The following is an 18,066-nucleotide window of genomic DNA, read 5'->3' as shown; positions in this document are numbered from 1 at the left end:
TATACAGTATTCTCAGGCACAGTTTTTGCTATGTGAGTTCTCATCTAAAAACTTGTATGTATTTAGACCACAAATGAGAGGAATCAGGCCCATATCTGAGATATGGCCAAATACATGGCAGAAAAATTGCTTTCTTCAGTGGGGGGACCAAATCATGTTTGTCATTTTTACATTCTGAATTTTAATATGGCTGTGCTATTTTAGTGTTTTTTTTTTTTTAAAGACTTAGAAAATTTGAAAGGGTTGAGAGAAAGAGAGTTGAGTTCTGATTTAGTGACTCCAAGACACACTGAATATCCGAACTAATTTATTTTGATCTCAAAGATTATACTATTTATATCATGGAACACTTAAGATGCAAAAGGTTGGTGGTAGCTGAATTATATAAAAATTGTGGGTCTTCCAGTCTTCATAAGGTAGCAGTTTGCCATAAATAGCTGGCATCTATTCCAAAACATTTGCTAGTATAAAATAGCCTGTAGTTTAAAGTAGGACCTAAGAAAACTCTTTGTTAAATGAAAACTAAAACCACATTCCATATTATTGAAGGAAAAATACTCTTCTCTTATATACCCCCTTAAAAAAACAAAACAAAACAAAACAAAACACTTTTGATTGAGGATTCTTAGTTTCCTAATTCATTATCTGCTTGAAACTAGTCCTTATAACGGCCAGACTGTGTGATGACTTACAAAATGTTTCTGATTTTATTTTTGAAGCCCTTGGCGTATGTTATGTATAGAAACAAATAATGTACACTGCATTTCATTTGGGAACTGATGTTTTGGGTGAAATCATAGGTATTTGTATATGCCTCCCAGTTTGGAAGCTTGCACTGAAATAAATATATGATTAAGAATACTTTTAGTGTACTGTGTAGTAATGCTCTCCATACCAAAAAAAAAAAAAAAAAAAAAATTGCAGTCTTTATTTTGTCAAAATGCACTGGGAGGGATTTAACGTACTCTTTCCCCTACCGCCCTCAGACCCCCGCCCCTGTCCCTGGAGAAGCCGGTCTGTCCTGCAGTCGTTTCCGTTTGCTTTGAAAAGCCACGCATTGTACATCTATACGTAGGGAGACAGCAGGTAAAGAAATGTTTACGCATATGATTTACATAGGCATTCTCGCAGATGGCACCGAGGCACTGCCTCCTGCCTCCTCTTCCGTACTTGTGCAAAACTGCATTCCACCTCACAGACGACGGTCCCAGGGGTCCCCATGCCCCAACAGTTTGGAAGACAGTCTTTGATTTCTCAAACGCCCCCACTACGTACGTGTCAGGACAGCCAGAAAAGACGCGATTACGAAGAAATGGGAAAAGTACAGCACTAAAGCAGCAGCAGGAGCAGCAGCAGCAGCAGCAGGAGCAGGAGCAGCAGCAGCAGCAGCAGCAGCCCCCGGGGTGGGGGGTGCATGGGGAAGGGGGGGTGCATGAGGGTGGGGGGGGTGAAGGGGGGAAGGGAAGGGGGCTGAAAACACAGACACACGGCAGGACAAACTTAATTCTCTACCTTCCGCGGAATCCTTTCCCAAATTAACCGAGAGTGTGCGTGAGTTCTTCTTTGCGAGGCAAAAATAGGTTCTTAGGTTAGAGACCGACGGGAGAGCCCTCCAGTGCTTAGAGAGTTAAGTTAGTTAGGTTTCTTTGGTGGCTTCCCCGAAAAAAAAAAAAAAAAGGGAGGGGGTACGGACAGACCGACGGAGAGCGTCCGCCGCGGGAGCATCTGCCGGGAGCGTGGGCGGCGGGCGCGGGGGCGCGGGGGCGCGGGGGCGCGGGGGCGCGGTGGGTCGCGGCGGGTCCCGGGCCCGCGCAGCCCTGCCCGCCCGCCCGCCTACCTGCCGGGCTCCGCTCGCTCGTGCAGCCTCCCGTCGCCTCCCTCCTGATTGGGCCGCGGCCCCCCAATCGGCTGCGCGGCTGGGCCGGGGGGACTGCATATGTAAAGCCCTACTTCATATTAATAAGCTCCAATCGGGGCTTTAAGTCCTTGATTAGGAGCGTGTGAGAGCTTTGGTCCCAACTGGCTGTGCCCATAGGCTTGTCACTAGGAGAACATTTGTGTTAATTGCAACTGTGCTCTGTCAAGGAAACTTTGATTTATAGCTGGGGTGCACAAATAATGGTTGCCGGTCGCACATGGATTCGGTAGAACTTTGCCTTCCTGAGTCTTTTTCCCTGCACTACGAGGAAGAGTAGGTACCTTTTTCTTTCCTTTTTTTTTCCCAACTCGTCGTGGGGGTGCGTGGCGGGGGGTGCAGGGGGGTGCAGGGGGGCGGGGGGGGGGCGGACGGTGCCTCTGCACACTGATTCAGGTAATGCCCTGGGTACTTTGTGTGCACGAGTGCTTGTTTGTGTCTGTCTTGTGCCTTTTGTGTTGAGGGCGATCTCCTAATTCAGTAAGTCGAGAATTGTTCTCTGACTACAATGTTACCTTTGAGGCAAAGCTCAGTGACTGTCAGTAAAACAGCTGTGTGACAGTCACTTCTTATTCAGGTGCTAAGAATAGGCACTTGGCACAAATGCTTAGTGAACTGTTAAAATGCATCTTTTACTAGGACCCATTTTCCCAAGGAAAGATGTTTTAAAATACAATATTCAAAATGATTTATACTATTGAGTGCCTCTTATGTATTTGCAGTTTGACAGATATTTTCAGCTCCCTGTCATTTCTTACCGCGCAGAGTTAGAGGCAAAATTGCACATTTACTAATTCTCCTTCAGAGAACAATTTAAAAACTAGCCCTGTGCAATTCAGGGCTAGAATAATGTTATTTGCATGGTTAGCGTTAAGTCAGCACTTAACTGACAAATCAGTCCATTAAGTAACATGAGATTTTCACACATTATAAATATTTAAGGGGAGGAAAAAAAAAAAAACTAAAGAAGAAACAGTAGTGACTTTTAAAATTTCCCCTTGAACAGACGATGTGGAGATTGCAGATTTGTGTCGTGTATCATGTCCAGAAGATACAGAAAAGTACTTTTGTTCTGACATGCAGTTTAATTCGTATTTATGAATATCTTTATACCCATGAATATATATATGCGTGTGTGTGTATATATATATGTATATATACATATATATATATATTTGGAACACTAAATCTGGGGGAGAAGTGGATGGGGGTAGGACAAGTAAATCAGGCATTCTTGTGTAAATGAGTAGGTCGTAAACTTAATTTCAACCCACTGTTAAGATAAAATATTAGTATACCACGGGAGCTGTCACTGGATTATCTTTATGTTGAGTCAGTTATATCGCTTTGCTTTCACATTACAGTAATACCAACTGTTATAATTCTGAAAAGAGTGCTCTTGGCAAACAGCTCTCTATGGATTGTGAAGAAAATATAAAACTCTCGAAGATGAGGTAGTGCATTATAGGTAGATGTCCACTAGCTGTCCTTAGTGACTGCATATTGCATTGCTTCGTAATTAAGTAAGAGATGAAAAGTGACTTGCAGTCTCAGTGGCTGCTCGTGTGTGAATCTGAGTGTCTCTGTGTAGATATGTGTGTGCACGCTCGCACGTGCACATGCAGACACACACTCACACACACACACACACACTCACACACACTCTCGCACAAGGATTATTCTCCAAGAGATGGACGTAGGAGGAACTGAAAGACTGGAAGGTTGTGCCTGCATCAGTTTGAGACACTCAAAGCAAGAAACAACCTTGAATTGTGTGAAAGTAAAAATGAAAAATAAACAAAGGTAGGACTGCCCACTCCAGTGTAGTTTGAAGGTGAGTGCACCTGGGGCTGTAGAATTGGAGAGGCTACATGTCTGCCTGTCGGGGGAGAAGGCGTTATCCAAGCTCACCCAGATTCTGAACTTTTCTCCCGTAGATAAATAAACAAAACAAACTTTAAAAATCCCCTGGAGGCTTCGTTCTAAAGTAGTTTTCTTGAATTTAACTTCTTATAGCTAATTTGAATAATTAGTTTAGATAAGCCTCTTAAAGCAGATGCATTTAAATGAAATCAGGGCACATGTCCTTTTGGCTTTGGCGCAAGATTCAAACTAGCTTTCTTTTTGGCTCAATTAAAAGTCATCTTTAAAAAAAATACAGATTTATTGTCTGGATGCAGTTCTGATGGTTACGTGGTTCACTGGACAGACAGAAAGATCTAATGCTAAGCAACGCATCTGCCTCTCTGTCTCAATTAATAAACCACAGAATTTATACATGCTATTAATATTCATAGTAATTGTACTGGGTTAAACCCTATCACGTGTGTGTATACATAGAAATGAAACCAGAGTTATGCAGTTTCAGAGGAAAATATTAGGCAATTCCTGTTTTGGAGGCTGTTAAAAAGATTCGTACGATTTATTGACCACCATTAGGGGAGCCTAAAATGTTAACCTATAACTATGTGTTCTTTTATTTTAGGAAATGTGCCAGCACATTAAAGAACATAATACTTGAAAGCTTGTTTCACATTTAATGGCAGTAATAACTGATAGCATAAATAGATGAAAATAATATATCTGCTCATTTTGACATATGTGTCCGTCTAATCATTCTAAATGAGTGTGCTCATCACATGAATCCCTTTCAACCTCTGATTAAAATGTAACATTGACTACAGGATTATAGAGCGGACTTAATTTTACTGACTGTTTTAACAGTTGTCACAGCTGTTGGAAGAAGGAAAGGCAATTGAAACACTCTAAAACAGGCAAGGCGAGGAGGGAACAGTTCAGTAAATTCAGCCTTGTGATTGAAATCTAAGCAGTGCAAATGAAACAGATTTGTGTTTTAAAATTCCTGTTGGGAGCTATGCAAGTTTTATTTCGAATGGTCCACTCTTTCTGTTTTCAGGGTTTTTTGATATTTCCAGCCCCCACCCCCATCCCCGGCCTCATCTCTTCTTATTAAAAGCTAATGTAAATTGAAACACTACTATCCCAAAGTAATACTATCCTGTCAAAATATAAGGAGATAAAAATAGGCAGGAAGGAAAAATGTATACAGTAACGACAACAACAACAACAACAACAACAACAAAAAGCCTAAACCCAAGCCCCAAGCGGATACAATTTTTTAGAGAAAGATGGGAGCTCCCCTAAGTCACTTTAGATGTGATATTATTTGAAAACTATCAACAGACACTTTAAGTTGATTTTTCTAAGAAAGAACACTTAAACTCCAGACTTGGAGCTCATACTACTTCTCCTCCTGTTTCTTCTCTGTAAATCTGTTGAAAACACCTGCAGCCTTAAAGGTAGGTGGTGTAGGTGGGGTTTTCAGACGATTTCTTTGTAAATTGCTGGAAGTGACAACTAGCTGCACTTAGGGGTGAGTGTTCTTGAGCTGTTGAGTCTTGTAACCTTGCCCATCACAGCACTAAAGCAAACAGATTAATTCTATTTTTCTGAAAATTTAATAACCACTGCACATATCCCCAACTATAGACAGTCCAAACAGCCAGTCTGTATTATGTAACATGTGATTTTTTTTCTCCTTGGAGTAAGCAAAAATAAGTGTTCCTGAGTTAATGGAATAAATGTAGAATGGGAGTGGTAAGTGATGGGCACCCCATGTTTCACCAGCCCTTTGTGTCAGTGTATTTATGTATTACCTTATGTACATTTGGTGGTTAAGTTTAGAAATCCTCCTTTTCCAGAAAGGGCTGGGAAACAGCTTTCCCTTTCCTGGGCAGAGGCAAGGGTGATGGTGTTGGCTGGTTCTTATAGTGATGGTTTCTCATCTTAATGTGTTTATGGCACTGCTGCTTTATTTACTGAGCCTTGTGTGTGTTGCAGCGGTAATTAACCCATGTTATTAGCAAAGCCCTTGTGGATATCCATTAATTCTCTTGCATGGATGATCATTTTTCCAGTGTTTTCCCCCCAATAAGGTATCATTGTTCTTTTTTTTTTTTTAATTCTGAATTGACGGCCTTTGATATATTTCTTTGATTTAATCTGACCTGTAATACATATTGACCATCTTATAAAAAAAAAAAAAGGATATTGTAATTCAGCTTTTAAAAATGCTAATAGAAGCTGGAGAAAAGATTTTTCCCCCCTTTGGTTTTCTTTTCAAAGTGAAAAAGAAAAGAAATTAAGGTTTAAAAAGGAAATAATATAGGAAATCAGGTTTAACTCCAGGTTTTCCAGGTCTTAGAATTTACGATAATTTGGGTCTTTGAGGTCTTTTAATCAGATTTTTACTTAGTTAATAACACTTTAAGCATTTTTATAAAATATTGAGCCAGCAGAAAAATACTTGTGCTTCCTGTGCTGAGAAAAGATAAGGACCATCTCATTAGCCGGGCCATACTTTTGCAATTAATTTTAGATACATGGTGCTATTCATCAAAGAGGGCAGGTAACTTCTCTATGAGTCTATTTAACAATACTTTCACAATACCTTACTCCTGCAAGAACTACAGACAAAGAAGAGACCTTTCTTTTTGGAAGGTAGGCATCATGCCCAGTCGCAAGTCCGTATCACTTGTGAAAAATTCCTCAACATTTGTTTTAGCCTAGTGACTCAAAGAAGATCTTTCTTTGTCTTACTTTTAAAGTGCTGCGCAGCACTGAAGGTTTTGCTTATATGATTTCATAAAACAAATTAAAATCTGTGCTTACAGTTGATACTTGGTCAGACAAGTGGCCATTAATAGCAATGATTTCTGTGCAACCAATTAATATGAAATAAACTTTTTAGAGCCATCTATTAAGCATTTAGAAAGAGGAGAAGAGCATCTGAGGTATTTCAGGGGAACTTTAAAATCATTGTAGTCGATAAACCTTGCTTGGAATCTTGCTTCATAGCAAATTCATGGAAGAGAGAAACAATACAACGTTGATCTGTTATAAGTGCATATGAGCTCCGGCCCCAGCCAGCTCTCTGGAGAAAATCTTTGATTACACTGGCCCAGTGTGTTCAGTTTTTTATCTCTTTTACATCCACTGGCCTTGTATTAAATTGTCATTGTCCTAAAGCACATGAGATAGAAATGAATTGCAGTTCTCTACATTCTCTGACAGTGAAATATTTAGGTTCTCTTTCTCCAATCATACTTATGTGTATATTTGATAGTGCAGGGATGACACCAGGCATCTCTGCCGCCTGTCATTCTTCTTACTGCATTTCGGATGTTTTGCCATTGATTATTTTCACCGCCATGTGTATATGGATGTAAGTGGTCTGTGCCATTATAAATACACATATGGTACTTTAAAATCCAGAGCAGCCGAGAGAATATACACATTCGTGTGGGTTTGCGTGGATAGTGTGCATGTGAAATATGTACCTATATGGGAAGAGGTGTCTGTGTAGAATGTTATAGGTATGATGCTCAGAGTCTTCATTACATTTATATAACAAAGTGAATCTCAAGTATTTTTCTAATCAATCAGTTGCCAGTTAAATTTGCCAGGCATGATTTTAACCTGGAATTAGTGTTGCGGGTATTTGCCAGGTCTGATTTTAAACTAAATTGGTTTAACTATATAGAAAGACAGGTAACAGGTAACCTAATAAGTGAACTTGCTTCTGATTTTATGAATTTTTAACTGTTATCGTTCCTAAATTCAAAAGCTAGTAATCATAAATAATTTGTAAGATAGGAAATAAACTACTTATATTAAATGCATAATTTAATGGTTTGGGCCCATGTCCAAGAAATAGTTTTGAATCAGCTCTTTTTTTTTTTTTTAAATACGAGGGCCTGACAAATATATCTAAGTGTAAACATGATAGTTCTCAAATAAATGCAAAATAGGAATTTTATTTATCTGCATTACATAAATACATCATTTCCTCTTTTTTTTTTTTTTGCTGAAGGCAAATGTAGAAAACTAATAAGTGTTCTGTTTCTCTAAAGTACATCACAGATTTCAGAATTTTTGAATTTTACTCTAAGAGGTAAGTTTAGAGATCTGTGATTTTGCTTAGTAAATCTGAATGAGGGTTGGGAGAGAACACTGATCTAATAACTGCTCTTCTGTTGTAAATCTTGTTCCTACTTATATTCTTGCTTGAAATCCTAGATTCATTTCTTATCTTTACTTGTATGAATAGCACTTTAACAAATTTAAGGGTTTTTTTTCTCTCTCTCTCTTTTTTTTTTTAAATCCTGCTGTTTCTTTTTGCCAGTCCATCAGATCAAAGTTAGCTCCTTTATTATCTGAGGGTGATAAGTGACAGCCTTTGCCTTTTGAAGGATTTACCTGGCATCTTATTCTTGTTTCAAGTTCATTTTCGACTTCTACTTTCTAAGATCTAGGAAACCTCAGCTACTAAAAATAATTTCCATTCAGAGTTTTAGCAAACACAACTCTCCTCTCTACTTTTTCTTTAATAGAAATGTCAGGTGTTTCTTTTTCTCTGATTTGGACAGTATTTCCCAGTATTTTCCAAATGTATTTTCTAATCAATTATACAAAACCATCAAATTGAGAGGATTTAGATTTTGTAGTGTATGTGTGTGTGTGTGTGTGTGTGCACATATATGCACCTGCAGGCATACAGTCCCCTTTTTAATTAAAAAAAAAATTAAAAAGTGTTTGGAGGAAACTTGCTTTTTATGTTTTGTTTCTTCAGATGTCATGCCATCTTAATTTATGGCAATGAATGTATATTTGGAAGATAACTCACTAAGGCAAAGCATTAAAAGAAAAGGCACAGTTTTAAATAAATTGACTTCTCACTGGTCAATTAAAGTCCACTTCAATATACTGGCATAGATCTATCTGTGCATTTGAATATAGATATGCAACATTCAGCACTGGCCGTTAGAAATGCAATGTATGGCTGTGGTTTTGGCACTTAAAATCTCTTTAATACTTAAAGTGTTAAACTCATGGAGAGCCTACCTAGGATTAGATTATGTTGTGACAACAACAACAAAAAGAACTTAAATTTATATTTTAATTATAAAAGGCAGTCTTTGTCATATACATTCTTCTATGCATTCTTATACTGCTTTGAGTGACACAAAATTGCATATATACTTTTCATCATTTTGATTGGAAGTACACATTATGTGTAATATGCTTTGGCAGCACTTACCTAGCCAAAGAAAACAAATTAATACCAGGCATACTGAAGGCTGTCAGGCATATCACAGATGTGTCAATTTAACTTTGCTTCATCATACACCTTCCCCGCAAACAATTGGTTAAGATGGTACTAAATAAAAGGGAAGCTACCGATAAATTCTCATGTTATATCAGAGATTGATGGCTAGTGGAAGTGTAATGAAAACCAGCTTGCTTGCTTGCTTACTTCTCTTAAAACTCTGTGGGAATACAGACAGCAGAGATAATAATGAGTTTTGTTAAAAAAAAAAAGTGGAGTATAACTTCAACTTATTCAAATCTTTCTACTCTTTTGAAAATAACAGAGGGATTTATTGTTTTACAAGTCTCTAATGTGGTGAACCTCAGTTGCTCCTAAGTGTGAAGTAAATAGAGGCTTTAAGAAGTGGAGAAGCTGAAGGAGCATGGGCAATCCATCTTTAACAAGGGACATCTCTTTTTGTTGTACTTTGCATACATTTTCTGAGGAAAAAAAAATCTCGTGCTTTCTTTTTGTATGGTTTATTCAAAATGCAAGAAAAGAAAAAGAAATTTGAAAGAGAACTTAATGCACAGAAAATAGGCAGAAGCATATTACTTGTTTTCTCCTCCATGATCAGAATGGTTCCCTTGTATATGAAAATTTCTTTTTCATCGATTCTAGGAAGATTTTACTTATTTATACTGGCTTTTGAGAAATTAAACAGAAGGCACATTAAATATATGTATTTGCTTTTTATACTCACAATGTGAATTAAAATGTTTTAAAAGGTCTTCTTTTCATGGCAGTTATGATACTTACATTTTGTATTTATAAGAATTTATTTTACTTTGAAAAGAGTGTCTAAAAGTACATCCAGAATTAGCAAAAATAGCGAGTAATATGAAAAATTATGGACACCAAGGTACTCATTTAGAGAAAAAAATTCTAATGTGAGGTTGCTTTAATCAATTGCCCTTTGCCCTCCATAATTCCAAATTATCACAGAACTTTAACTTCTCCAGAAATGTAGGCTGACCATGTTAAATTACGTTCATTTTTCCATAAATGAAAGAATACCATGACAATGCTTTCTTCATCGTCCCTACTCTATTAAAACAGATCAGATATATTGAGGAGGAATATTATGCCTGTAATCAACTGTTCATGATCAAAGAAAGGGAAAGATACATGTAGTTGAGAATTGTGTCTTTTTCCTATGAGAAAGTGACTGTATACAGTTGGTACTGGGTCCAGGAAATGACAGAAGCATCCCTTTATCCATAGACTTAAATGAGACCTGCCTCATCAGTCATGGGATCATAGTGTCACAGATGGAAAAGCAACCATCAGCTGAATTGTACTGAACTACACACTTGGCTAATTCATCTTATTGCTCTACACATCTAAGGAAAGGCTCATTCTATTCTTGGAGTCTAGACAGAATCAGGAGTTGGGCTCAGGTGGGAGCATGTGGCCGCCTTTTTCTGTTCTCTTCTAGCCATTCAGCAAAGGGAGATGAGGAACAAATGGACAATTTATGCACAGAAGCCCAAGCAGAGATTCTTTCCCAGGGTCAGAAATTTATTATTCAGTTGTTCAAGTACATTTTAGATTTCTCTTATGTTCTATAAATGTCATTGTTGTCTTTCATGCTCCAAAGACCTACCCATAAATGATTAGGTATGTCTCTCAATTCGTATGAACCATGAACCGGTATAAGCCTTTTTTAATAGATAGAAATGGAGAGCAGATCACCTACTTATGTGAGCCTGGATGAGGATTCTTTCCTCATACCTTTATATGGAACTGTTCAGTTGGTTAAGTCTGAAGAATGAGAAAAATACCAAGAGGTTAAACACTCAAATTGTATTTTTTTATTTTTTTTTATTTCCTTATAGTGAACAAAACTTTAATGTCTAGAGCATTTATGAGGGTTTTAATGATTGGAAAATCTGTCCTGAGAATGTGGTCACCATATGTGACAGCCTTGCTTTCTATCTTGTCTTCAGTTTATGGGGTAAGTTCGGTGATATTGTCTATTGTCTTACTTTGCATACGTTATAGCACCTCTCTGCCTCCACTTTGAGATAATCTGAAATGTGGGGGAAATGCCTGCTTAGCTCTAAAACACTTCCCTCAACCCTCCCCAAGTGCAGCAATATTTTCTTTTAAAATTTCTGTTTCTATTCATTTGTTTTGCTAAAGGATCCTTTACTTTGATAAAAGGTAAGTACATGATATTCATCCGTGTTTGCATACACAGTGTATTTTAACCACCCCCCCTCGAATTCCAAAGACATTGCCTTCAACTTTTCATAAGTTGTTTTCCTTTTGTTTCTGTTTGTTGTACATTCTAGTTGAGTGCTTTTATGGTGTTTTCTTGATTGTTGTCAGTTTGGGGTACCCACTGCTGACATTTTTGTCAAGTTAATGTCCCAGCACAAAAATCCATGGCAAACTGGAATCTGGCTACAGGGGCGTGGAAGATACAACTTGTGTGTGATTGTGTGTAAATACAGTTAGTTAGTTGGGGGTTTATCAGATAGCTTGGCAGAAAGAGAGAGGAGCAGTACAAACTGTTTTCAGTAACTGTGCTGTTCATACACCTGATAAGATTGAGAGAGCTTTTCGAAATGCTGATAGGCTTTGAATAAGAAAAGAATAATCACTCTGCTACTGGCACCAGCTTATCGGGACCAAGTAAAATGCCAACACTTTTACATTAGCAAAAGTAAATGTTTTAGACACTCTGTGCCTTTTTTTTTTTCATTCAAGTTAAATAGTAGGGGTGCTCTTGAGTGTGCTATAATGAATAGAAGGATTTATTACCTTGACTAAATTACAGGTGAATATGTTGATAAAGGAACCTTCAGCATCAGCAGCAGCTTCTTTGATAAGCAGGTGCATCTATGCTGTACATTCTCTGGAGAAATTAAGTATGCCTTTTTCCACTCCAATTCTATTAAACATCATTTCTGATGTTAGAAGATGCAGTTATGTCCTGTGTCAATCGAGCCCCCTTGTTTTCCAGCATATGGGTGACAGGCATTTGAAACTTAGCTTATCAGACTTGTAAAATGCTGGTGTGCTGCTGTTAAATAAGTTAGGGCCTGCGTATGTTTGTGTCACTCGTGCTGAACCAGCAAAGTCCTATATAAGAAAGAGATCTTGTTTTTTCTCAGGAGTGGAATGACATTAATTATAAATTTTGAATACTTTAATGAGAAGATAAACGTATTTTGCCCAAGCCACCGCCCATTGTAAAGCACCTCCCCTTAAAAAGAGAGAGGGAGATTGGTTTTGCTCTTAATCTAAACCATTAACTTTCCCAGCTCAACCGTCTTCTCTTCTTTGTAATTTGACGCCTACAAATAATTTGGTGTATTCAGATTTGATAAATGATCGTGCAAGAGCAGATTGATTGATTTTGGATTACTATTGATTACTCTCAATGAGATCACTGTGACACACTCGAATCAATAGTATTCGATTAAGCAAGGCACCACCGTTCTATACATTCAGCAGCAGTGGGGAATCCAGGAACAGAAGGTTCACAAGCTGATAAATTGACAAAGCGTTCAGCTTTAAATAGCCCTTTGTTCAGCACTAGTTCCTTAAAATATATTTCATTGGAAAGTTCGTTTTTGCAACTCTGGGCCTTTCCGTGGAAGAAAGGTCATCAGTTTAAGGTTTATTAAATTTTAACTAAAAACAACTGGGCTCCATGTAGGTGTAAAATAATTTAAGTACTTACTGCAGGCAACCTTCATGCTTTTGAGCTGTTGCTCAAAGGTTTCATTCTTTTATGAAGATGTCAATTGTAAACATAAAAATGCATCACTGGAAATGTAATGGCTTAAGATTCAAACCGAAATAAAAATTCCTGCCTGAGGAAAGCACTATAATCAAAATAAGGTGGCCTTAACTTTCCTCAGAAGTGGGCATGCTTAGGAGCAGCGCTGCGAGGCAGCGGCAGGTAGAGGCCCTTGATCAAGCACACAGCTGCTGCTGCTTGTCCTTAGCTCAGAGTTATTCATCACGTCGCCAATACGACATGCAAAACACCGAATATCATTTGATCTGAAAGCTGCTACCACTGCTGATGCACTGCAATCTTTCTGTCCCGAGCAAACTTACAAAGTGGCCGGGGGATAAAGGACTCCTCCGTGGTTCAGGGCCTTTGGTGAAGGACCAAGGATGAGTTTTTCCATCACGTTCCATCGTGGTGCCGTCTTGGCTCTCGGAATGAGGCATTTGCTCTTAGGTTATATGGGATTGCCTCTCAAAAAGTGAGCCTTCCAGGGAACACTCTGCTGGAAATGTCAACCGTCTCATGTGCAAAACTTGATTTCCAGTGAGATTTTGGCTACGAAGGCCTGAGGACCCCAAATCAGCAGCAGGTTCAAGTTTGAAATAGATTTTGATAAATTGTCCCATTTTGATAGTAATGAAACAAGACAAAACAAAACTAGAGGTGGCAATCTGAGGGCAAATCAAGAGGAAAGTCAAGTTTGAAATCATGAAATTCCCTGACAACACGTCAGCCTTTCTTGTGTGTGAAAGTGAGGTAATAGGGTTCTAATGATATTTTCAGGAAACCCCATGCAATTGCCATTTCTGTAGGTCAAGAAATGGTCATATATCAGCATTTTCATGTGCTCCAACATAATAATTGAGTTTATTCCTGTTCTGTTCATATCATGTAAGCAGATCAAAAGCGACAACTGTTGTTTATTAATTTTTTTTAAATTTTGTTTTATGGTGGGCGGGGCCAGGTTATGGGAGACACATGAATTTTGTCTACAGTCGTGGCACGTATATCATAGTATTGTTTTTAACAATGACTTTTTTTTTCTTTAACACTTGGTAGAGTTCCCAAGTATCTAGTATTATACATGCTGCAGAAGTACGTATGCATTTATCTGGCTTGTCACCTGTTGTGGCTAAGCTGCTTCTGAGAATCCATGTGAATGTTCCCTCTGCTGGGGAAGCGCGTGGCACAAACCAGGTAGTGGACTCAAGCGCTGACCCTCCACAAAGGAGCACACCGCTAAGGGTAGAAGAGGAAACAAATTGGGGAATAGGTGCCGACACCTCAAACATTGCATCCTTGCTTTCGCTCATTAGCAGAACCTTAATATGCTAGTTAGCACTTTGTGTGCTTCCCCCCAGAGAAGTATTAAAACTGTGCCCCATTAAATCTGTGCACTGGGGTGGGTTAGGCAGACGCAGGACACCTTGACTTGGCCCCTGAGCCCATGATGCTTTATTGGCTGTTGCAGGTAGAAAAGGTGCTTCGGGAGATGTAATAAAGTGATGCCAGAGTTCCCATTCGCCCCCCCTCCCCCCCGCCCCGGTTGTGCAGCTCCTACTGGGGCTGGGCTGTACTGGCCACCTCTGGGCAGAGGCTGGCTCCCAGGGAGAAAGGAAGTGGGCCCCGTCTCCAGGTACAAGGAGGGGGCCTCCAGTGCCTCGGCTGGAAATGTCAGGCCAAAGTGCATCCTGACTTGGGGTCCTGTAGGGACGGGGTAAGGTTTTCCTCACTCTGGGTAAGCGTCCAGCTTGTCTCAGAGTGAAGGAGGGTGGGCATCGTTTACTGGAACTTGATTGAGCCAATGCCTCCAACTGGTCCCACCGTCAGTCTCAGAGTTTTTCCTCAGTAGTGCGTTTTCCCCCCTGTCTGTGGCACGGAATTTGATTTATCGCTGGTACTAAGATCAAAAAAAGAAGTCATTCCTTTTGATGTTTGCTATTAGGCACACGCAGTGCAGGGTGGGGGGCTGGGGGAGGGGAGCCATCTGAGCAGCCAAGTCACTGTCCTGGTCACACGGTGGGCACCGGTAGCAGAACATATTATTTTGTATCTCTGTTCATTTTGGATGTAGAATTCTGTGTATAGGGAGGTCATCCATAGGGTATTTTGAATTAATATTTAGGTTTGTTTCAGGTACAGATTCTTTTGGTAAGGACACAAAGAGTGCCTGGCACATGCACCTGATTACCTGCTTAGGACACTTTTTTTTTTAACTGTCTGGGCATTAATTTTACCAAAAGACCTACAAAGCTGAGCAATATAAACAAGCCAATGGGGTTCAGTCCTTTCTTTCAAAAAAGAGCCATTGGTTGCATGCATTGTTGGGTGGTGGACTTGGGACACCAGAGCCGTATTTGCAAACGAGGGGAAAGGTTTGCTGGGGTCTGCTGGTCCTGTATCCCGGGCCCCGGTCAGGCTTTGTTCGCAGCTCTGTACAGTAGCTTTTGTGCAGCTTCTCTGTGAGTGGGATTTCTCTGAGCAGCGTGAGCCCCAGCCCATCAGCAGGCTGCTAGTCAGCAGCAGGTGTGAACAACATAAAACAGGATTAACACTGAACCAAAGTGTGTACTAAAAACAGAACCCCTGCCTTGCTTTTAAAAGGACGGGCAGGACTGGAAGATAGAAGCCACTGTGGTCCCTGCACCCCGTGTTTACTAAACAGTGTTCAATGAACTATGCAAATGGCTCTGTTTAGGTGCCGAGAAGGCCTGCAAGGGATCATGTACTCCTTTTCTCGCTCGCTGTTTTAAACTGTAAACTCCAAACTTAGGCAGAAAATTCTTCTCAGACTTTCAGAGGGGAACACAAAACAGAACAAATGTGATCTGGATAAATCTTGAACTAGGATTACAGTGAATGTCGCAAAGGTACTGTCCTTCCTTACCAGTTCAAGTCGATGGTCATTCAGTGTCTGTATTTCCGACCTCTAAAGGATATTTATTAGCAGTTGGTTGATTTTTGTGTGTGTTTAATTACGTGACTTCATTTATATTTTTCACCTAGGTAGGCATATCCACAAAGAGGCAAAATAGGTGATTTCATTAGAGATTGTACCCCTCTCCCCAAATTCTTTTTTTTTTTTCAATCAGTGATACCTACATATGAAGAAGAAAGCCAGCCGGCACATGCACAAAGATCATAGTTAATTTAAGAAGACTGCATGTGCTTAACAGATTGGGCATTGCCTCAAATTTATGGCCTTTGAGTCACTTTATCAATATTTCATTTAGGAAAGAGAAAAAAATGGCACTTAAGAATATAGTTCTCTTTTTAAGTTATGCTAATTATAGCATATAGTACAGATTTGGATAAATTTAAAAATTTTTAAATTTGGATATCTGTGTTTTATTAGGTTTAGACTAACTCGTGGAGTTTTAGGAGTTGGTCATATCCAGGAGGGGGTCTGAAATAGGGAAATAGTTCAACCAGTTGGAGAACTTGTGTTTTATACATATATATATAAATATATATAAATAAGTATATATAAAAAACACACAAACACACATACACACATACAGACACATGCCTTAACTATTTCAGCACATGTAAAACAAATGTAGGGATTATTTGTGGGTATATGAAATGTCATTACTCTGATTTCTGACACTGCAAAAATATGTGCAGCTCTAGATATTTATGTAAGATGGATCTGTTTGAGAATATTATCTATACTAAAGGATAATTTTAAATGTTAAAAATCACAATAACAATTATCATTCCCTTCGAGTAAGACCTGGTAACATATATTACCTTTATTATCTTTTATATCCAGGCCTTAAGTTGAAATTACCTATTCATTCCTTCACTCTTTGCTTATGCTTATGATTTTTTTTTTAATTTTTAGAATAACAGGATTTTTAAGCTGAGACTTTGCTACTTTTTATTTTAGAAGGGGTATTGTCTGCCAGTTTAATTGTGGCAGTCTTAAAAACACATTGCATACACTGAGAATATCCAAGTCATTGTGAAATATATAAATTCTAAAATTACATTTTAATTCCACAGTTACTATCTTTAAATGTTAATTTATAAGCATTTGCCTTATGTGTTTCTTTCTAAGAAATGTCCATCCCCTTCTGTTTAGTATTATTAAATACCCTCTGTGGTGTACCTTAATTAGGTTGTGGGTAAATAGTTTAATGATAGTTAATGAAATCAAGTTTAAAAGATATTAGTTTAGCATTGATTTTGGAGGTGTATTTTGTTTTTTATAACCAACTCTCTGGTGTCAAATTGATTGCTTATAGTAACTTTTCATGTTGCATTGAAAAAATTACATGCATTGTTTTGCAATTTTTTAAATCATTAAAGTAATCAAGTTAGTGCATTAAACTACATTTTCTTGATTATTCTTTCAAAAATATTTGTGTACATGCACTGTCCTAGACACTAAGATCCTGAAATAAATGATAAAAATTATAAAATGATCTTGGGTACATAAAACCACTTAAAAATGTGGCTTTTTATATCTATGTCTCCAGTTTGAACTTGGTTGGGTCAGTCTTCAGAAAATGATTTCAGGAATTTAGGTAGCAGGAGTTTTAAAACTCAGGCACACTGAGGCTTCCATCCTGATTTTCTGGTTTTGGCTTTTTAGGGCTGAGAGAAAGTTAGCACCATGAACACGATTAGGAATTGTACATTCAGATCCTGAATATTTCAAAAGTGTGTGATCAGAGGTCCTAGAGCTCCGATCTGGTCTGGCCTGTGTTCTCTCAGCTCAAAAAGCCATTTTGACACTGCTTCCTTGTGAAGCCTTTGATGATTTGATCACCACGGTTGCCTTTACATCTTAAAATGATCTAAATTACTTGTTTATGGTTTGTTTTTCAGACTGGAAATGAAAGGGGAATAAATGCTTTAAAAGATCACGTTAAAAAAATTCAATAGATGGTAGGGAAAGCAAGGGCGATTCGTTTGAACTCTGGAAGGTTTGTGTGGTTTGACTTTGAGGGAAAGGTTCGACTTGGTAAACTCATCCTAATCAAAGTAAATGACAACTGAAAGGTGGTTTTTCTAAGAAAACCTTGCCCTTAATCTTGAAATAATTTCACAGCTACTGTCTCCAGAATTCCTGCAAAATTGCCCTCATAGAGTTCCCAGGAGCCTGGGATTTTAGTTTGCCTGTCTCTTTGCAGCATCTTTTCAGTGGATGCATTTTTATTAAAGTGTTCTACTTATTTATTTTTTTGAAGATGCAGATTGGTTTGCTTCAGGTCATTAAAA

General features: G+C 38.6%; 1 protein-coding gene across 50 annotated transcripts in view; it reads left to right on the top strand.

The window, feature by feature from the left end:
* Positions 1 to 18,066, top strand: part of ESRRG (estrogen related receptor gamma) — a 617,890-nt gene that overhangs the window by 392,296 nt on the left and 207,528 nt on the right. Inside the window, exons 1-2 of one of the 50 annotated variants that reach the window (XM_072759514.1) lie at positions 1,888 to 2,191; positions 10,925 to 11,043. The exons of 47 other annotated variants lie outside the window; for them this stretch is intronic. In XM_072759514.1, coding sequence (XP_072615615.1) covers positions 11,039 to 11,043 — 5 coding nt within the window. In that variant the 5' untranslated portion in view covers positions 1,888 to 2,191; positions 10,925 to 11,038. Of the gene's footprint in view, positions 1 to 1,809; positions 2,192 to 10,924; positions 11,044 to 18,066 lie in introns of those variants that run through there. 2 more of the 50 variants (XM_025991322.2, XM_025991321.2) reach the window with 2 other exon arrangements.

The sequence above is a fragment of the Vulpes vulpes genome, chromosome 5 (assembly GCF_048418805.1).
Source record: "Vulpes vulpes isolate BD-2025 chromosome 5, VulVul3, whole genome shotgun sequence".
Taxonomy (NCBI): Eukaryota; Metazoa; Chordata; class Mammalia; order Carnivora; family Canidae; genus Vulpes; species Vulpes vulpes.
The sequence above is the reverse complement of the archived record's forward strand: the minus strand, read 5'-3'. Positions and strand labels throughout refer to the sequence as shown.